Source organism: Podarcis liolepis, assembly GCF_965112155.1.
Source record: "Podarcis liolepis genome assembly, chromosome: 1".
In the NCBI taxonomy this organism is placed as follows: domain Eukaryota; kingdom Metazoa; phylum Chordata; class Lepidosauria; order Squamata; family Lacertidae; genus Podarcis; species Podarcis liolepis.
The window spans coordinates 32,960,037-32,982,553 of NC_139554.1; the positions used below are offsets into that span (position 1 = coordinate 32,960,037).

General features: G+C 40.6%; 1 protein-coding gene across 3 annotated transcripts in view; it reads right to left on the reverse strand.

Annotated features, from left to right (window-relative positions):
• Positions 1 to 22,517, reverse strand: part of MIPOL1 (mirror-image polydactyly 1) — a 191,522-nt gene that overhangs the window by 52,367 nt on the left and 116,638 nt on the right. For all 3 annotated transcript variants that reach the window (XM_083508870.1, XM_083508871.1, XM_083508872.1), the window contains exon 10: positions 3,412 to 3,506. In XM_083508870.1, the coding sequence (XP_083364996.1) occupies positions 3,412 to 3,506 (95 nt within the window). The remainder of the gene's footprint in view (positions 1 to 3,411; positions 3,507 to 22,517) is intronic.

Sequence of the window (22,517 nt, forward strand, 5' to 3'; positions counted from 1 at the left end):
GATTGATGTGCATTTTTATTTATAATAAGTACACACTAAGCACTTCACAAATAATAAATGGTGACATCCCTGGACATCTCTCCGTTTGCTAATGGGTACTTTTTGCACACAGAAAAAATGTTACCTGTGAAAGGCAACATGATGGAAGTTTCAGGTGCCCAGGCTTTTTATGTCAGAAGGGCACTTAATCTTCTGAAAAATGTGATTGGATAAATCTTAACATATGACTTGGGAGGTCATTCTAGACCTTTGCTATTTACACCATTAAAAAACCCCCCAAACCCTATGATGAAGTGTGTCCTTTCTTCTTCAAGAGAACACTCTCCCCTATACCAGATTTTGGAAAGCCAGTTCCCAGCTACCCTCACACTTGCAAGTCTGGTTCAGTTTTCAGTGGTGGCCCTTGAGTTCTGGGAGAGAAAGCAAAGAGACCACATTCCGAGAAAGGAAATTCTGTGATGTTTTAAATGTTTTCCTTTCCCAACTTGAGTATTAGGGTGCAAATGTTATTAGAGCAGCATTAAAAAGTAAAGGTACCCCTGACCATTAGGTCCAGTCGCGGACGACTCTGGGGTTGCGGCGCTCATCTCGCTTTATTGGCCGAGGGAGCCGGCATGTGGCCAGCATGACTAAGCTCTGGCAAACCAGAGCAGCGCACGGAAACACTGTTAGAAAGCAGCATCTTCCAGGGAAAAAAGAAGATGGGGTGGGGAGGGGGCCAGTGCGAAGTACCAGTCTGGATTGGCAAAGCAGTGCCAAAATGTCATTGCAAAGCTCATTTTCCTTAATAAAATGGGAGGGGACCAGCCAGCATTAAGCACACTTTTAAAGAAGAATAACAAACGCAATCATGTGTAGATTGGCCATTAGAGAGGCAATGATGATTCAGCGAAGCTGACAGGTGTGTACAAGCTCAAGCCGCTTGGGACTGGAGACCCCAGGGAAACAGGGACTTAAAGAACTTGGGATTCTTTGGATGTTTAATGGTAGAAAACAGAGAAGAGGAAGTGGGCTGAATGAAAGTACTGGGTATGGGAAGGAGTTAGAATTTATGTCCCATAGTGCAGCAGGAAGAGGAAGTGACTTGGCAAATTTTAAGTACCGGTAAGTGAATACAGGAGGTGCTGAAAGAGACCGAAAGGTGAAAGGAGGAAGCAGGATATATTTGGTTTTCGGTTGTTGTTTTTTACTCTTGGCATCTACTGGTCTGGGAAGGCTCCTGCCTGGACAATTATCAATCAGATAAACTAACCTGTTTATCAAGCCTCTTTTTAAGGGCATAGATCTGGTCAAAGGTCTTGAATAATGAGGCCACTTACAGGTTGTTGTTTTTCTTAAAAAGAAAATAAAATTTAAGAGCCTCCACCCTGCGTATTCCCCACAGTTCAAGAATATATGCAGTTGGAATGTGAGTATTTCTTTACAGATTTGGGCATAAGGGAGATCCCCTGATCTCAGGTGCTGGAGCCACTAGCTACAAAGGATACAGTGAAACTTTGCAACCTGCAGGGATCCATAAAATTTTAACAGTCCTCTGTCCATGCATACTCTCTCTCTCTCTCTGTGTGTGTGTGTGTGTGTGTAAGTGATACTTTTCTTGCTATAGGAAATGGAAATAAAGTTAGAACTTTAAAATGAACTAATTTTAAACATACCTGTGGCATTTATTGCCCAGAGAAGAAAAGAAATAGATATGATGATTTGGACCCACAAACCACCCACAGAACTCCACTTCCAAAGCTTCCTCCCTGTTGCAGCCCCTTGCACACATGCACACACCCCTCGGGACCCTTGGGAAAGGTGTGGCACATGGTGCAAGCGTCTGCAGATGGGGGCGGGGAGTTGGCAGCAGCCATGAAGCCCCTTGAGCAAGGGGAAGTGCCTTCTACTTACAGAATCATAACATTGTACAGTTGAAGGGACCACGAGAGTCATCTAGTCCATCCCCCTCCACTTGTGTGATGGCCCTCTGGAACCAACACAATGTATATGAAGAAGAGGCCCTCCCAAGTCCCTTAAACAACTTAAAACATACAGGCATGAAACACCATTGATGAAAAAGTTTATTTATCCACCTTTAAGCCTTCTTAAAAAATAAAATAAAGCTATAATATGCTGGCACACCTTTATTTTAAGAAGACTCTTACTTTTGTATACAGTCATACCTTGGTTTCTGAACAGCTTAGTTCTTGAATGTTTTGGCTCCCAAACGGCGCAAATCCCAAAGTGACTGTTCCGGTTTGCAAACTATTTTTGGAAGCCGAACGTCCGACAGGACTTCCGCGGCTTCCGATTGGATGCAAGAGCTTCCTGCAGCCAATCAGAAGATGCGCTTTGGTTTCCGAACGCTTTGGAAGTCGACTTCTGGAACGGATTCCGTTCCGACTTCCAAGGCACAACTGTACTTCACTTCGGTAAACGTTTTGTTTTTTTATTACATAGGAGAATGATTTTTTTCCAGTACCAACCCAGCCTTTGCACAACACTCAGGGTTTTTATGATTTGCATTAATCACCACCTCAGGAATACAGTGGTTAGAAAATTAGAACAGTTTAACTGGCAACATTGTAACTCCTAACTGTCATGCAAAGTTTTGTTTCAGGAATGATTTTCAGGTATTGAATCAGGCTGAATGGCACCTTGTCCTGAGTCACAACACAAAGAAAGAACTTGCCTGTCTTCATTCCCAGCCAACTTTTTCTTGGCTCATGAGCCTGAGGTAGATTCCTTTCTGTTTTTCTCCACCCCCACTTTTTCCTTCTTTAGATTAAATAGGTTTTTATTATTTTGGGGGGCAACCCCATGGTGTTTTGTTTTTTTTAAAAAAAGGAATAAAAAGAAGAATCATCAAATAGAAATACAGCAGTCTCTGGATAAAAAACATGCTCAAGGAACCATTGTGTGATTCTAAGAAATCTTTCCTCATTGAAATGGCTTTGAACTTCCATGCTACAACAGATGTGAACACCCTCAGGTCAAGGGTTCCTCTCCTCCAGTGGAGGTCAGCCTCCTCCCACATCAGTGAGCTTCATGAGCCCAATGGAGACATCTTGGCAAGGCTGGTCAGAGGGGAAGCAAGAAAAGGACAAGAGTGCAGAATTGGGGAGGCACTGATCTGAATACTGGGGAAGGGCCAGTTGGGTTTGTAGGGGAGAGGCCTGCCCCAGTGACATCCGATGCCCTGGCCAGCACCTTAGAGCTGCCTGACTTGTCTTTTGGCTTGCAACTTTGACACATTTTTTTCTTGTCCTATATAGTTTCTCCCTAAAATATGCATCTGATAAACTGAATTCAGGGATATTATTACCCTGACCCTTTTCTCGCTTTTTGTATTCCTAGGAATAATAACACAATGGGGGGAAAATCACATTTCATTGGACATTGCTTTTTCAGTAATATAAATTACATTACCTGTAATAAATGCGAAGGGTCTGGAGCTCTTCTTCTAGTTCTTTATACTGTTGAACAGCTGCCTCTCTTTCTTGTTGCATAGCCATCAATTTTTCCTACAGAGAGAAAGCCAGTTTAATTTTCCCCCTTCCTTGTTTCCCCCCAAAATAACAAAAATATATTACTTTATACACAAAAGTTGGCATTGTGTTCCATGCAAATGCCTTGAAGAGCAACCCTATGCATGCTTACTTCTATGTAAGTCCCACTGAGTTCACTGGGGCTTATTCAGGTAAGTGCCTTTCAGGTAAGTGCCTGCAGGATTCAATCTAGAGGCCTGCTGGATCACACTAAAGGCCTATCCAGTCTAGCTTACTGTTTCCAACAGTGGCCAATTAAAAGTACCCGAGAAGCTCACAAACAGGACATGATTGCAATGGCAGTTTCCTGCTGGTGCTCCCAGCAATGGATATGCAGAGGCATACTGCAGAGGTGGCATATAAGCATAATGACTAGTAGACCACCTTGGATGCATTAGCAGGAATGAGGAATATCAATACAACCAATAAATAGTTGTTAATTGAGCCGTTGTCCTCAACAATTCATTCTAACTATTCTTTTTTTAATATAATCTAGCAAAGAGATCTCAGGAAAAGCTTGGCAGTCAGTGCAAATGTTGTAGCAGAGGTGTTGGATGCTGTAGGCCAGGCATGGCCAAACTTGGACCTCCAGATGTTTTGGGACTACAGCTCACTAGCTAACAGGACCAGTGGTCAGGGATGATGGGAATTGTAGTCCCAAAACAGCTGGAGGGCCAAGTTTGGCCATGCCTGCTATAGGCTATTAGCAGTCTAGCTCACTGAGTTCTGCATCAGATGGGAGTTTTTGAACAAGGCCCAAGGGCAGCCCCACACAGACTACATTGCAGTAATCCAGACTCTAGGTTACCATTACATGAATTGGGCCCCAAAGCCAAACAGAACCAATCTAGGTGCTGTAAATTTAATACAATAAGCTCCAAGCTTATTCCACTCAACAACCTGGAAGCCTCGTTCTATAACAACCGAAGTGTCCAAACATTTTTCAAGGCAATCTCACCTAGAGCATTTCTTGTGTCCTGTCTGGCTGTGAAGTATGCAAAAAATACCATGGCTAAATCACTGTATCTGTGGGTTCCTTCTCACACAGCACTCTTTCAGGCATTTACCGTATTTTTCGCTCTATAACACGCACCCGGCCATAACACGCACGTAGTTTTTAGAGGAGGAAAATTCGTAGGCATGCCACCCATAGGCATTTCCTCCATAACACGCACAGACATTTCCCCTTACTTTCTAGGAGGAAAAAAAGTGAGTGTTACGGTGCAAAAAATACGGTACCTTATCCAATCCCACAGAATGTATTCCTGATAGAAGAGTACTGCAAGGAAAAGGTGACCAGATGCAATATCTCACAATAATTTTGCTAGGATAGCCCTACTGTTAGGTAGAGTGAGCTGTTGCTATAGGCAGCAGGCGAGGACAGAGTTATGTGCCATGCAGCCTGCCTCCCTGTGCCCCAGGGCCTTTACCTCATCTCCTCTGTTGAAGTATGATTCAGCTACCGGTCTAGTCAGCTTTTCTACAGGGCACCATCTTATCCTTCACCCCCAGACAGCAAAATGTACTGAGCCAGCCTTGCAGCTCTGAAACAACACCATACTAAGCAGAGGCTGAGGTAACAATGCCCGCCTGGCCAAGGAATTTGCTCTAAAACTCAAGGTGCTTGCTTCCTCTGTTAAATGTGCACAATGGCATTTACTCTGCTTCCATGAACAGGCAAACAGTTGATTCCTGGAATTAAGCAGTTAAAATTCCATTTGCAGGTCGAGCCATTTGTGTGTTGAACCTTTTAGGCTCACAGATATAAAACCACAAAAGAATGTTAGCCAAACCAAGCTATTTTTTATAATTATACTGTACCGTTTGTGAACCAATCTTCTTAAATATTGGGGGAAAACATGCCTGAATCAAAGTAGGTGGGTTGTTCCAAGAGGCCAATAATTAACATCCTTGACAATTTTCAGTGTACTGTGAACTGCAATTGAAACGTAGACTGGAAGGAAATGTTTGTAGCAGACACACCCACTCGCCAAGAGATTACCAGTTCGATTCTTTAGAGAGGTATCACACCTGATATCCTTTTAGGATAAAGGTCAGGAGATGTAGGTCTGGATTCTCCTTTCACTTAAACCCATACTGGTCTGGTACTACTTCACAAGATTAGCTTCTAGTTTATTGCAACATAAGAGAAGGGAGAATTGACGTAAATGGATTCAGGGCAATCAGTCCCTGAGAAAGAGGAAAATAATAATAATACTAGGCTTGCAGTTAATCTCCTGAGTATAATGTGTAGGATGGGAGCCGAATTCTGGTAAGGCAGAGACAATAGCAAACATTCCAATCTGGGATTTAGGTGCCTGCTACCTGTGACAGAAGCCCAATCCTCACTAAGGTGGTAAACCTGTGCCTTGGTTGTAGCATCTCAGATGGAGAGGGGGACACATACAAATAAAAATAAACCAGCATCATAAAAATCCATGCATACAGAAAATTAGATGTTACGAAGCCGGCTTATTCCTGATATCTAGGGCTGGATATTTATTGTTATCATATGGAGCACAATCTTGCGAGCCCCCACTTGCTTTCAGTTTAGCATTTCAATGAGCTGGAGGAGAAGTCTATCAATGGTTACTGGCCATGATGGCTATGGTCTACCTCCATAGGTGGAGACAGCAATGCTTCCAGACACCAGTTGCTGGAAACCACAGAAGGGGAGAGTCTTCTTGTGCTCATGTCCTGCTTCCTGGTTTATCACAGGCCTCTGGTTGGCCATGGAGAGAACAGGATGCTGGACGATATGGGCCATTGACCTGATCCAGCAGGCTATTATTATGTTCTTAAATCTTATCCGGGAAGTTTGCACTGCAATAAAATAGCTGGCTAGCAAATACCATTCTCTCATTTGCCATGTATTTCTATGCCAGATTTTTAACCTCCCTTTTTGTCGCTCATCAATAAAGAGAAAGAGAGACAGAGAAAGGCCCTGCCATTAGGCTTACAAAACTAAAAAGAGACAAGACATACAAGAAAGGGAGAGTAAGAGAAAAAGGCAGAAGTGAGAGATCAGTTTATCAAGGCCAAAACAAAGTGATGATGTATAATGATTTATACCCAGTTTGAGCCAGGTTGATCTTTCCTGACTGGTGTTCTTCCTTGAATAGTAAAGGTAAAGGGACCCCTGACCATTAGGTCCAGTCGTGGCTGACTCTGGGGTTGCGGCACTCATCTCGCTTTATTGGCCGAGGGAGCCGGCGTACAACTTCCGGGTCATGTGGCCAGCATGACTAAGTCGCTTCTGGCGAACCAGAGCAGCGCACGGAAACGCCGTTTACCTTCCCGCCAGAGTGGTACCTATTTATCTACTTGCACTTTGAGGTGCTTTCGAACTGCTAGGTTGGCAGGAGCAGGGACCGAGCAATGGGAGCTCAACCCGTCGTAGGGATTTGAACTGCCAACCTTCTGATCGGCAAGCCCTAGGCTCTGTGGTTTAACCCACAGCGCCAATAGCAGTTGAATTCTTTTGGCCAGTGGTGTGGGGCAAGGTGCTTTCCCCTTGTGCTTCTGTAATTCCAGGGCAACAGGCATATGAGACTACAGGCAAATTCTACATCAACCGAGATCTTTTTGGTAATGTCATGCGCAGAGGACGCTCATCAAAAGTAATCAACTTAATCGAGTCATGTCCATTGATTTCAGTGGGTTTACTTTGAGTGTCATTTGGAACTTTGAAATGTGACAGCAATATGGAGTAGTCTACTAAGAAAGATTTTAATGGATATGGTATTTTAGGAAAGCTAAAGAACAATGTTGTTTGCCTAGAACTGTAGTGCTGGAAAGAATCTCAAGGATTATCCAGTTCAACCCCTACCACACTAAGACAGGAATCATTATACCTTAAGCAGCTCTGATAATTGTTTATCTAAGGCCTTCTTTAAAAAGTTTGTTGACAAGTTTCTATGACTTAAATCTTTCAGTTAGAAACCTTTGTTCAACATTTAATCTAATCTACTGTCATTCTTGTAACACTGCTGCCTCTCATTGGCAAAACAACAACAACCACCCCAATTGCTTTCTAATTTGCTTATACTGAAGAAATGAACCTTTGCTGCCAATTCTTGTACTAGACCAGTATGAAGTAAGCAGCACATAAGCGGCACACAAAACACTGCCAAACCATTCTACGTTCTAAATCTTATATTAATAATCCAATGATCCTTGTTCTCTCAATTTTTGGATTATTAATATAAGATTTAGAACGTAGAATGGTTTGGTAGTGTTTTGTGTGCGGCTTATGTACTGCTTACTTCTAATTTGCTTATGGCAAATGTTTGAAAACTACTTTGTCCCCATAATCTCTTCCCTAGATCCAGTATTAGAAATGTACCAGATATTCTGCAGTTTTGATTTCTGAGCTGAAAATGGAGGTTTTAGAGGGATAGAGGCTACCTGAGCCTCAAGCAACAACAATGGAACCAGAACTACCCCCAAGGTATGTACCTACTCCATCAGATGGAGTATAACTCCATCAAGAACAGGCCGTTCTTGGTCTAGGGAACCACCCACTACCAGTGCCTCAGTCTTATCTGGATTGAGCTTCAGTTTATTGGCTCTCATCCAGGCCATTATCAAGGCAAAACAACGGTCCAGCATATCTGCTGCCACACCTGCAGATGTAAAGGGTGCTTCCCCTTCCGGAACTACAATCCCCAGAGTTCCCTGTAGAGAGGGATTGATTGTTGATCCTGGGACTTATAGCTCTGGGAGTGGAATAGGGATCTCTTAAGAGCTCTCAGCACTCTCCCCCCCCATAACATTTTATTAATTTTCCACAATAACAAAAACAAAGCAAACAACAATAAAAACAAAACAGATTGACTCCCCCCTATTCCCTTTCTTGGTTCCATTGTATATCAATGTACTACATGTCCATTACAAAGTTTTAACCATTTGAATTACTTATTGTCCAGTCATAATAAAATTACAAGTATTCTCAAAACCCTGCCAATGTATTAGCCTGTGTACATTGCTTCTGTATATATGCAGTAAAGTACTTCCATTCTTCCTTAAATTCGTTGTCATCTCTTTCTCTTAATTTCACTGTCAGTTTTGCCATTTCAGCATATTCCATTAATTTAACTTGCCAATCTTCTTCAGCTGGGACACTTTCTTCTTTCCAAGAGCTCTCAGCACTCTTAACAAACTACAGCTCTGTGATATGAATGTAGCCTTAGCCCACACTGAATATAACTACTGTTGCATACAATGCATTTTTTAAAATAAAAAAATCCTATTTCTCTTTTGTCCTGTTTAGTGGCAGCATTTCCTTGGCACCACTTTCCCCCTTGGCTTCTTCTTTATTCTTCCTGAATTAAAAGCACTGGTGATGATGGGCAATCAAGGAATGCACACTGAACAGGGTGTCTGAGAGATAGTGGCATCTCCTAGGACAGAGAGAGAGGTTTTGGCCAAAAGCAGAAAATGGAAGATCCCAGGGCAAACTGAACTAGTAGATTATGCTATCTTGAAGATGAAAAGAAGTGTGCTTTAACGTCAAAGGTAAATACTTTCTCCTTTCATCATTATGATTTTTATTCACAGGATCTGCTTAGGCATACTTGGGTACAGATACAGTGGTACCTCGGGTTAAGAATTTAATTCGTTCCGGAGGTCCGTTCTTAACCTGAAACTGTTCTTAACCCGAAGCACCACTTTAGCTAATGGGGCCTCCTGCTGCCGCTGCTGCACGATTTCTCTTCTCATCCTGAAGCAAAGTTCTTAACCAGAGGTACTATTTCTGGGTTAGTGGAGTCTGTAACCTGAAGCATATGTAACCTGAAGCGTATGTAACCTGAGGTACCACTGTGTGTGTGTGTGTGTGTGTGTATATATATATATATATATATATATATATATATATATATATATATATATATATCTCCTCTCCAAATTGTAATGTCTGGTTCAAGAATGAACCATTGCATTCTCATGATTCAGAGTTTTCATATTGGAGGTGGGGGGGGGGCAGCGTCTTCTGATACTGCTCAGCTTTGTATTTAACAACTCACCTGGTTGCCATAAGCAACAAGGAATTCCATGCAGCCAAGTGACCGGACTGGCAGAAGAGGGATGGATCACTCGCTTGCTTCTCTGCCAGCAAACTTGGTTTCTGTGTCAGCCATAAAGGAAGGCGAGACCTGTGGCTCAAAAGGAGAGGGCTCCCCTACAATATTAAGTGCACTCCTATCCATGTCTTCGAAGAAGTAAGTCCTATTGAATTCAATGGAGCTTACTCTCATGTAAGTGGGGTTAAGAAGAGCAGCCTTAAGCAATCAAAAAATTTTCCTTGCCACAAATGTTGCTGCTCAAGTAGGAAATATTAATATTCTGATAGAAGTCAATTGTATGCATCTGTTTCCTCTGGATGGTACATAATCAAGTCATGGAAATGGCTCTTGACTTAGCACTCAACTTCTTACAAAAGTAACTTCCAAAGCTTGCAGCAAAGACAGGAGCATGGAGAGCACTGGGAAAACCCTCCACTCCCCATTATTTTTTTTGGCAGCCAGCAATTTAATTATGTTAGGTACATCTTAGATATTAGCTATTGAACATACTAGCCTCCAGTTTACCAACGGAAACAAGAGCTCTTTTAGATCAGACCAAGAGCCAACCAGACGAACAACTTCCCTGCCATTATTGCTAGTCTGCCATTTTCCACTCTTGCTTTGGCCACCCAGCACAATCATTTGCCAGCAGAAGGCAGCTCTCATGTTATCTATCAGACGATTATAACATGTCACAAAAAGATGCCTAACTCTGTTCCCAGCCATTCTGAAATGGCATGCGGCAACTGTTTTGCACAGCGTTGATTCTGTTAGCTGCCTTGAGCATGCTAATGGAAAGGTGGTGCGTCAAGCAAGGAAATAAATAACAAATAGGAAGAAAAAGGAGAATTGTGAATTCACAGCAATGCAACATCTAAGGTTGTAAAATCTTGCTCTGTTAAAATAAATAGATGTTTTGCTTCTGTCTTGAGCAGACACATGACGGCTCCCTATTAGAGCAAAAAATCCTTATGATCCCTTAGCAACGATCTTGCCAAATTTACCCCTGCTTTTAACCACTTTTTTGCAATGATCTCGAAAGATGCCAATGAGAGCAAATATCAGCCGCTGCAAACCAAACTACCGTGTGCAAACCCGCAGTCTGTTAAAATCGAACTGTAAACTTTCCCCTACATGCCAATGCCCTTCTGCATTTGGAATCTTTGCCAATACTTTTGTTTTTGTTTGTTCAAAGGATCTCATCTGCTGTCACTGTGACTACCTTACAGTTCAGCTCCTGAACACCTGCTGAAGTGAACCTGTCACACCAGAAATGTTTTGAAGGTTAGGCAATCTCCATTCATTGAATGGCAAGCACTTGGGTCCTGTTTCCTCTCTACCTTTCAACATAACGAAAAGACAATTGGATAACTGACTGTACAGAGATATTTGCCAACCGAAATGTTATTCCAGCAAGTTTAATCAAGTCATTTTGAATAGCAAAGAATGAGCGTATTTCTGGCAAAAACAAAATGAAAGTATTAAACAATTTACCAGATTGAATTGCAATATTGCGAGTCCATGAAAATTATTTCATAGTTCTGCCCAGTCAATGAAATGGAAGAATAAATAACCTATAATATAGTCTTTACTTTCTTTGTACCTTAAGTTACAAATAGGTAGCCGTGTTGGTCTGCCATAGTCAAAATAAAAAAATTCCTTCCAGTAGCACCTTAAAGACCAACTAAGTTAGTTCTTGGTATGAGCTTTCGTGTGCATGCACACTTCTTCAGATACAGTGTATACAGTGTATCTGAAGAAGTGTGCATGCACACGAAAGCTCATACCAAGAACTAACTTAGTTGGTCTTTAAGGTGCTACTGGAAGGATTTTTTTTATTTTGTACCTTAAGTGTGGGACATTACTGATGATTTGTACAATTTCAACACCCGTACCCAATGAAATACTAGATCAATGGGTACTTAGTATAGTAATGACTAGCTTGGGTCCCACTGATTTCCCTCAATCTGCTGTGCTGATGGGGGTTTGATGGGGCAAAGGTGTTCTTCCACCTAACGCTGCCTGGTTCTGCCCCTCTCCCCTCTGTTGGTGGGGAAGTCCTGCCCTATTGGAACCATGGGGGGAGGGAGAAGTAGTAAACCTACTACTTCACACATGTTGAGACCAAATATGCAAGCCAAGGCACAGCCATCCTTCAAAATCTGCACTAATCTAATTCTGCCATGCAGTTCTCCAGACAGGTAATACAGTAAAAATAAATAAATACATGTATTACAATAAAATGCATATATTTGTGAAGACAGCATAATAAATGCTTTCTATTAGGCCAAGTTGCTTTGCAAAAAGGTGTATATTGGGCAAAATTAGAAAGATGTGTATATCAGAAGAAATTCACACTACAATGCTGATGTTGTTAGCTGCTCTGTTGTTTACCTGTTGTTAACCACTCTGAGCCCGGCTTTGGCCAGGGAGGGCAGGATACAAATAAAAATTTATTATTATTATTATGAGTTTTCATGAGGACTTTTTCATTATTAAAAAAATTACAGACTGATGTGGAAATGTGGAAAACTAAACTTAAGACTGGAAAAAAGAGAAAGTGGGAGTAATCAAAATGGACAGATGCCTCTATCCCTAACAATGTCATAAAGGACATCTATGCACATCAACTGCTATAGCTAAGAACAGAACCTCCATATATAGAAGCAATAAAGGTCCACTCGCGGACGACTCTGGGGTTGCGGCGCTCATCTCGCTGTATATGCCGAGGGAGCCGACATTCCTCCACAGACAGCTTCCAGGTCATGTGGCGAGCATGACTAAGCCGCTTCTGGCGAACCAGAGCAGTGCACAGAAACATTGGTCACCTTCCCTCCGGAGTAGTACCTATTTATCTACTTGCACTTTGACGTGCTTTCAAACTGCTAGGTGGGCAGGAGCAGGGATGGAACCACGGGAGCTCACCCCGTTGCGGGGAATCGAACCACCGACCTTCCGATCGGCAAGCTCTAGGCTCTGTGGTTTAGACCACAGTGCCACCAGCGTCCCTATAGAAGCAATATACCCCATAAATAAAGAGCATTTTGTCACTGTTTACAATTAAGCTTTAAGGGATGTTTGTTAATTGTTACGGTATTATCTTTGTTGTTTACTGTCTTAGGCTCTATGGAGGAATGGTGGGATAGAATAATTTTAAATAAAATACTACCAGTGGAGGATCTTGGGGTGTCAAATTTTAGCGGTGCCCTGTGCGATGACAAAATGTGGTGCCCCCTGTCTTCCATTCTACATCATTGTTGTGGCACGCCCTTTGGCGCTCCCAAGGCTCTACACCCCATAACCCACCTCTGACACTACTGCTACTAATTTTTATTTCTATACATTACTGAATCCATGCAGTGTTTATAAACAATTAAGGATCCAGCACTTTGACTTGGGCTTGGAAGCAGAAGCCAGTGCAGTTTTATAAGAAACGGCAACATACGGATGATATCCAACCATAACCTGTGCATGAGTAGACCGATTGAAAATCATGAGAGATTCACTGAAATAGATGGGCTTAAGTTGCTTAGCTCCATCCAGTGGGCTTATTCTGAATATAACATAGCTGGATATTACTCTGTGCTCTGAATGGCTCCTGGTCAACAATGGCCAAATGGAAGTCTTCAAAGACAGTCCCATATATAACACATTAAAGCATAGCAGTCTAACTGGTGTGTTATCAGGATGTGGACCACAGGAGCTGAGCTTCTCTATCCAGGAGAGGGCCCCCTTCCTGTTGAACTTCCAGCACTTACTGAAGACTTCCTTTCACTGTTTTTTGGGTGGGGTTTTTTTATTGTGGTAGAAGATACTTCATGCCACAAATGCCACTTGAACACACTAAGACAGAATTGGATTCAAAAGCACTCCAATGCTGCAAACCTGATCTTTAAAGTGGAAAACACATAACACCCCCCCCCCAAGGATAGGTGAACCACCAGGATGGTGGCGAAAAATAGCGAAAAAGAAGGGAAATTGGGGTGAAAAAATGCTTCCCTCGTGCATTTACGCCCAAAATCTCTGAGGTTTTCACATCCCCTTTAGGACTCAGTTGACTAGCCCTTGAGCACCATAGCTGTCAACTTTTCCCTTTTCTTGCGAGAAATCCTATTCAGAATAAGGGAATTTCCCTTTAAAAAAGGGAAACTTTGACAGCTATGTTGAGCACACAGTTCCTCTGTGTAACGCCAGGATGCAACTAGATCTGATAGCTGTCAGCCGCAAAACAGGCCCTGCCAATTGCCTATACAGCACCAGTAATTTTATTTATTTATTTATATTTATTTATTTTGTTTTTAGATATGATGTTGCCTGACGTGCTTAGCTGAGGAAGAAAAATTATTCATCCGATCACCAAATCCTGTTAATGACGAGGTTCAAATGTACAAAAGTTGCATCAGGAGGTGGGCACACAGCGACTTCTTTTGGAGGCTGCAACTTCTGTGACTCGCATCGCTTGGGGTTAGATTGCTATGGATTTTGGCTGTTACGCGGAACTCCGCAAATGCTTTTGATCCATTTTATCTTGCAACGTAGCAAAGAAATGTTGCAATAAGAAACACCAACAAAGATCCGAAAATCTTAAGCTCTGGATTACCATATTGTGTTCTCCTGCCATTCAATGCATCAGACAAAGGCCTTGGTGTTCAAAGTAAAAGGAAGGGAGAAAGGAAGGGGAAAGAAAAAGTAAGAAAGAAAGAAACTGGTCACAGAAAGTGCAGAACACAAAGTCAATAATATTCTTCCACATCTTTCCTCTTTTCACAGACTGGATGTTAAAAGAGTTGCAGCAATTAGGCTTTTGTTAATTACCAGCTGTTGAAACAGATGTGTTGACTGTCCTTATTAGCTCACAGCTGGGACAGGAGAACAACTGATGCTCACTAAAACCAACAGCCAGCTGTTTGGCAGTAATTATCTCCTATAAATAATACAGGTGATAAATGCAGTAAAGCTTCATTGGGGAGTTTTAATAACAAAAGCACAGTTACTACATATATGTTCAATTTAAGTTTCAGATTCCCCCATCCTAAATATTTGTGCTGGCATACCTTCTTGGAAGGTTTATAATGTTACACTGGTGCAGCAGTTAGCATATTGCATTCTACCTAAACATGTTTTTGCTGCTCCAGCAGGCCTCAAAATTCTCTCAACGTGGCGGCATGTGTGCATCAACTACAAACTTACAAGGATGGTTTGTTCTAGCTGCTTCTGTGTTGATCCAGAAAAAGTGAGATCCAAAGTAAGAAATATTACCTCCAATACTGAATTTTATTATGCTTGTGCAACAAGATTCAGTTTGAGTTTAACAAAACTCTGATGAAGTGTCCTGTCTTAAATGCTTGCCTACTCTTGTAGTGCATTCACACCCCAGCAAAACATACCACATTACATCCCCTTCCTTTCTGTGGTAAATATATATTCTTCAACTGCCTATAATGGGCTTGCCGTGTCATATTTCTCTTTATTATATTTTACCATGATTTGGAATAGCCTTAAGTTGTATGTGTGTGAGAATTCACAAGTCACACAAGTCATACAATATGAAGTAAAAGCAATATATTCTAGGGAAATGAGCAAATATGTCTTTTCATCTCAGCACATTTGGTTCAGTCCCATAAACAACCAACTGCTTATTTAACTTACTTATTTTAAGACATATTTTTGACATATACCAAAAGTGGAAATAATCTGAAATTTCTGGCATCAAGTTGATAAATGTTACAACACAGGATACAATTTTCCGAATAAGCAAATGATGGAAATATGTATTTTTTCTACTGCTTACAATTTTAAAATAACCTCATATCCAGGTAACAGTAAATGCTGAAAATCTGATAAAGTTGACATTCACACATGAATGCTGTTAAACCTAAAGATGAATGTTATGAATGTCAAAAACAGAGGCGTCCCCATTTTTAGTATATACATACTGATGTGCATGTCAGAATACAACAGCACTTTCCTTAGTTTTCAGTTTTTAACATTATTTCTCTGTTACTAACTTCCACTTGAAATGTCTTTTAGTCATGACATTTTGGGTGTTCACTGGATCATTCAGATTTCCTTATATGTAGGATAACAATATGGAAATAAGTCAGAATATCTGAAATAATATTAACATAGATGATCATGTGGTTGTTTATATATTGATTCTTGACTTTATTCCAAATATTTTGTTATTAAAACTTATTAAGATGCATTAGAAAGAAGAAAGCAATGTAAAATAGAAATTTTGATTCTCTTATGTAAGCAAAGCTGTGCAACACAACCCAACAAAGGACAAGTCTACAGGAATTTAAGTCTATCCACTAATTAGTTCACATTAAAGACACCATCTTACTGAAAACAAGGATTAAGGCAGGCTGAATATTCACCCTTTCATGTCCTTCCTTCCTTATGTCTTGGGTAGAATCACCATAAAAAGCCTGTTCAGCCAGCTTTTAAGTAGAGAAGCTTGACAATAATCAAGTCTCTGTTCATTAAGAGGGACAATATCAATTAAGAGACATTACAGGGCAAGCAAACAAATAAAAAAGCCAGCCTGAACAGCCCACACAATGCCCATGAAAGTGTATTTCTAACACTGATGTGTTTTAAATTTTATAAATAAAATTTAAAGCAAAGTTCATTATTTTGTATCTCAAAGCCCTGAGTGAAACACATACCCATTCTCAACCTGCAAACACAAATGAAAGGAATTATCTTAGTGCCTAGAGAATTCCATTTATGAGGTGACCAATAAAGGTAAACAAGAAATAATGCTTCTTAAGGAATCATAACTTGATATATTGGGTTGTCTATGCACCGTTTCATTGTTAATACGACTTTGAGCAAAAGAAATCCAAAATTTGTAACAAGTTTCAGTTTGAGAGATAATGCCTTTCCCCACAAAGCTACCCCCCCTTGCCCAGCATCATCTTTAGAAATTGGTGCTATCTTTAGTTATTTGGTGCTACTTTATGTGAATATAGCAAGAAGACAACTGTAAGGACTTGTAGAATGTAAAGCAGGTCTCACCAGAATTTGCTATCAATGATGAACTGTACGAAAATAATAGATATAATCTATAGATAGGTTTGTCTACTATATTTGTAGCTGAACACAAAACAGAAACTTCCACTAAACTATGTTTGACACTTCTAAGCAAGTCTTCCATCCCCCTTATCGGGAAGAAGACAGCTTAGGAAAAAATAGTAGGGAGAAACCTATTTTATCTACTTCATATAATTGGATTAACTAATCTGTAATACATCTGACAATCCTTTTGAATGTGTAATCTAGATTGGCAAAAGGTGGTCCCTCCCTTCCCTGATTCTTCTGACTTTTAGTATTTTTTATTGTTTCGATGCTGATCCACACTGGAAAACATATATGCAAAACCAGGGGATGGTAGTGAGCAATTTGGGAAAAAACACACAAATTGATTCCTTTAGTCCAAAATTTATTTCTGGAAATTGCTGTCATACTCAGTTTCATGCAATGAAAGCAACACAGACTATGCCTACATGCAGAATTTGGACATTTTGGAAGTCCAGCAAAAATATCTAGATGTGCAGCTATATCATGAGTAACCTATAGCTTGATTTTGGCCACTGATTTAAAGCAACTGATCTTAGCTATATAGCTACTTTAAATTTGCCTCAGCCGAAAGTGGGAAACCCATTTACACGTTTAAAATATAGGTTAGTTATCCTACATTCACACATAGCAAGAAGATATTCCATATTCTGTTTTTATGTGTCCTCAAGGACTTCTGGCTTGTCAGACTGCAATGCAAACAAAAATTCTTCAGCATTCAGACAAGAAGAACATGATTTTTTATTTTATTCCCCCAACCATTTCAGATAAGTAATATTTACTAGACTTAGGTGGGAGGAATAGAGACCTAGTTTTATTATATTTCTGCATTGTTTGTAAATGCTGACAACACAAAAGTTAATGGGGAAATGAAATAGATTTTAACGGTGATGCATTCGTAATGTTGCCCATATTTATGCCACATGCAAACCACGCACACACTTTTTGTCTGTATATTACGTGCTAATGTGCAATTTTAACTTGTGTCAAGTCATGGTCAGAGTACGAGGGCACAGGTGGTTTTTGCAATACACAAAGGCAGAATAGGAACAGAATTCTAATAAAATTCTAAACTGCCACAAGCTGTCTATCACAGTTCCTTCCTGATATATCTCATAAAATACTGGCAAATGTTCCAATCGAGCTACCCAACAAAATTCACCTGGCAACAGTTGCATTGAAACAAAGTTACTGCAGCAACAAGAAACGTCATGGCGTTAATAATTGACATGCAAAGAATGAAACGGTGAGCAAGGGATAGAGAGGACAAAGGAAAGATTTCAGTATAAACTTATCCCAGCCAGTAATCAATCAAATGGAGGCTGAAAAGGGGTTTGGTTAAGTCGCATGCTAAAATGGAAGCAAATTTCAATATTTTATTATTAACTGCCTTTTTATCATGGTTCAAAGAAGGTAGCGGCACTCAAAATGTTGAATTTCATTGGAACATGAAATGAAGAATGTCAGAAGGGAACCCCCACTAATTTCTTTATTTCCTTAACTGCTGTGATCAAGAAAACTCAAGGTAGTGCCAAAACAGTAGCACCAACTGTTTAGTGTTTCTAAGGAAATGGAAAAAAAAGTGGTTGAGTCAGAGTTTAAAGGTGAAAGCAGGAATAAGCAGTGGGTTCCTGGGTTTCAATCAATCTATCAAAAGTCACTCCTTTCTGGGAAAGGTGAAATATCCCAGTGACACTGTGTAGATTAATGCGATTTGCATGACTTATCAACAACCTTGGGCGAATTTTGCTGTTGAGTTAACATCCATGACGACTATTGCTGGTAGCATTACAGCACAGGATTCTTAAGAAGCAAAACTTAACAAAGCCAAGACTGAGCAAAAGAGGAATCACACCAGGTGTGGGATGCTGGTGGTAGCGACTCTTTGTTCCTCTGGTACATAAATACACACAAAAATATTAGTTCCCAGGGTTCCAATTACACTACTCGCCCCCGCTTTGTTAAATAATTGCAAAAGCGTGAGTAAGCGCGTCGCGTCAAAGGTAGCTGCACACTTTCCCCTGGAAAAATCAGAACATGAGAATATATAAATGAGAATATTAAAACGAGATTAAATGGATTCGAGGGCTCTACGCTATTATTTGTAAGATCCTAGGCTTGACGATTCAGCCCCCTAATACAGAGCACATTGGTTACAGCACTCCTCTTACAGCTAACCCCCCACCCAGCGTATCGATTTAAATTATGTCAAGATTATTTATATAGAATGCTCCATGGAACTGGATTCTTTGATTCTGCATGAAAAACTGCTAATTGAAGCACTTTTCAGTCTCTGTTCTCCCCACCTGATAAGATCTGTTCTGTGATTTTTCAAAAACAAACCCTAACAGGCAATGAAGAGGTTGGCCGACTATTAAAAAGGTAAATCTTACAAAAGGAGATTAATAACTCATTGGGTTTAAAATTTAAGCTGAACATATTAAATAGTATAAACCAAGCTCATTTCCTGCTCCTTGCAGGGACCTGCTAGTTTTTGCTTTGCTTCCAATCAATATTTTCCTGATAGCTTTACGTGCAGGTAGAATGAATGAATCCATTCGCAACTATTTTCCCCCCCCCCATTATTAGTAAAAAGTAAGAATCTTGTTCAACATGAGTGTCAGGTTTCTGTTGGGCTTTACTGGTATTTCAGGCTGAAAGACGGACAACACTATCACTTTGATCACAGCAATTTCACAGGACTATTTTTATCATTCACAGAGAAATGTGCTACTAAATAGAGAAGTCATTTAACGTGAACTATTTATCAGTACAGGAAAGCAGTATGCTCAAATTTATTTCCTTATGCAAGCTTTCCCCAAATCTAGATTTCAAAATTTCATTTTGAAGTGATTATTTCCATGTCTCTTTCACAACCAAGAACACAAAAGAACAATTCCTCACTTTGAATAATAGCATCCTATCTGTGGAACTCTCCAGCAAAAGCAGTTAAGCCATTGCCCACTCTGTAGAATTGGTGACACCTCAAGTTGTGAGTCAAATCTTCGAAAAAGGCAGAGATATTTCTACAGAATAAATATAAAAGCCCATTCTGAGTCAAGTAAGGAACTTTCAGCATCTTTTAGATTATAAAGCTTGTTCCTTTTAATATATTCACTATACAATGCCTAGTCATTGTAACACTGTACAAATAATCATTATAATTAACATTATAGGCCACATATCTAGTATAATTCTAATGTTTAAGCATTGTATAGAATTTTGGTTCTTTTTTAGTGGGGGGGGGGGAACCTGTCACTATCACTAATTTAGCACCAATATACCGTACTTGCTAATAACAAGTATTATATAGAACCTCAAACCTACATGTATTTATTGATTCTAATGAAATGTACTTCAAAGTAACCGTACTGAGGATGTAATTTAGCTCTTCAATGTGATCTTATGCACGTTTGCTCTGAAGTAAGTCCCACTGTCTTCACTGGGGCTTAGAATTTGTGTTTTGGATTGCAGTTCTGGAATGATACTCTTAGGTTTTGAAACTTGCTGCTGCAAAAAGACTGAAACCATTAGCCAGAGTGAACAGAAAGCCACATTAATGATGTTGTGGGTGGGAGTCGAGAGTATGTGACACAGCTAAATGCAAGCATATAAATGGTGATAAATGTATGTTCCATTGATTTCAGTTCCCACACACCTCGTCAAAATCAACAGGATTTTAACAAGTTTCTTAAGTTAACAATGTTCCTTAATTAATTAAATTTAATTAAAGCCTGCTGAGGTTTTTCCTATAGGCTCTTATGCACAATGTTTCTTGGCCAAGCTTTCCAGCATGAACACTCTCGAAAGCAGAGATGAAGGACCTGCAGCCTTCCAGATCATGGGTAGGCAAACTAAGGCCCGGGGGCCGCATCTGGCCCAATCGCCTTCTAAATCCTGCCCATGGACAGTCCCGGAATCAGTGTGTTTTTACATGAGTAGAATATGTCCTTTTATTTAAAATGCATCTCTGGGTTATTTGTGGGGCCTGCCTGGTGTTTTTACACTAGTAGAATGTGTGCTTTTATTTAAAATGCATCTCTGGGTTATTTCTAGGGCATGGGAATTTGTTCATTTCCCCCCACCCCACCCCCCCAAAATATAGTCTGGCCCCCCACAAGGTCTGAGGGACAGTGGACGGGCCTGCTGCTGAAAAAGTTTGCTGACCCCTGTTCCAGATGTTCCCATGCCCCAACTCTTATCAGCCTCAGCCACCATGGCTAGTGATCGGGGTGATGGAAGTTCTAGTTGAATAACATCTGGAGAGTTACGGTGTTCCCCATCCTTCATGTAAAGCATAAGGTCATAGGCAACAAAACAACCAACCTCAACTATTTTCCTTTCCTGTGCAGGAGCAGGAGCAACAGCCGGATGTGGGGAGACAGGAGAAGGGAAGTTTGTCTGTCTGTAGGGTGGGGTGCTTGGAAGGGCCATGGAGGGAACCTGGAATTTCCAGAGTATTTTTTTAAAAAATATATTCTTTAGAAGCTTTGGCAAATCCCAAAAGTTCTTCTTTTTGCAAGCCCAGCTTGTGTAGTATGAAAGGTGCTGGACTCTCCTTCAGTGGAGGTTTCTCGACAGAGGTTGGCTGGCTGATTGCTGGGGATTATTGGGCTGTGATTTCTGCACTGGAGTGGGATGGATTGAGTGACCCGTGGGGGTACCTTCCCATTCTATGAACTCAAAACCTGAGGCTGCAGAAACCATCTTGGCTGTGAGTTCTGGGAGAGCCAGTGTGGTGTAGTGGTTAAGAATGGTGGACTCATAATCTGGTGAACTGGGTTTGCATCTCCGCTCCTCCACATGCAGCTGCTGGGTGACCTTGGGCCAGTCACACTTCTTTGAAGTCTCTCAGCCCCACTCACCTCACAGAGTGTTTGTTGTGGGGGAGGAAGGGAAAGGAGATTGTTAGCCGCTTTGAGTCTCCTTAGGGTAGCGATAAAGCGGGATATAAAATCCAAGCTCTTCTTCTACTTCCTGCCTTGCTGGACTCCACCTGCAGAAGCTGAGGCCGCTGAGCAGACACATTGGCTGTGGTATTGTTTAGGGGGTGTTGCTGCGGACTTTGGTAATTATGGATATTGGTATACCTGTCTTTTTAGATATGATGATTTATGTGGAAACATTTCAACTTTGTTGTGTACTTTTTGATGTGTTTTATTTATTGTTTATGACTACTTGCGTTATTTGTAATGTTGCACCTTCAGCATGGTTTTAACAATGGAAAAGCGACATGCAAATAAAATGACAATCGGTTTTAGGACACATGTGACTAATTAAAAACATTTTTCAAAAACAACAAAATATTTCAAGACACCTTCTATTTGAAGCTTTTTCTTTTGAACAGAAAATATATAGTCTTCTAATCTCTCCCATATCATCTAAAAAAACAAACTGTTAAAGGTTAATTCATGAAGTAGGTGCTCTACAGTACAGGATATCTTTCCCTACTGATTAAGGTTTTATGGTTAAGATATAAATACCTGTTTACCATATTTCCCTGTATTTGTTTCCATTTGAGTTATGAGGCATAATATCAGTCCTTTGACTGCTTAATGATCAACAGTCATGAGATATGACCAATCATACATTGCTCTATCTCAAACTCTTCCATTCATTCAAGTGAGCAACTATTCTTTAACAACTCATTTAATCTCCTCATCAGAGTGATAACCATATCACATTATTAGAGCAGAAGTGGTTTCTGCCAGACGGTAAGGAAACAGATTAAAAAGAAGGGTGCGTTTAATTCGAGACATGCAGGAAATTGGAATTATTTCCCATGACTTGAATAGAAACATGCAGTGGAAAGGCAAATAAAAATTTAACCAGGGCTGAA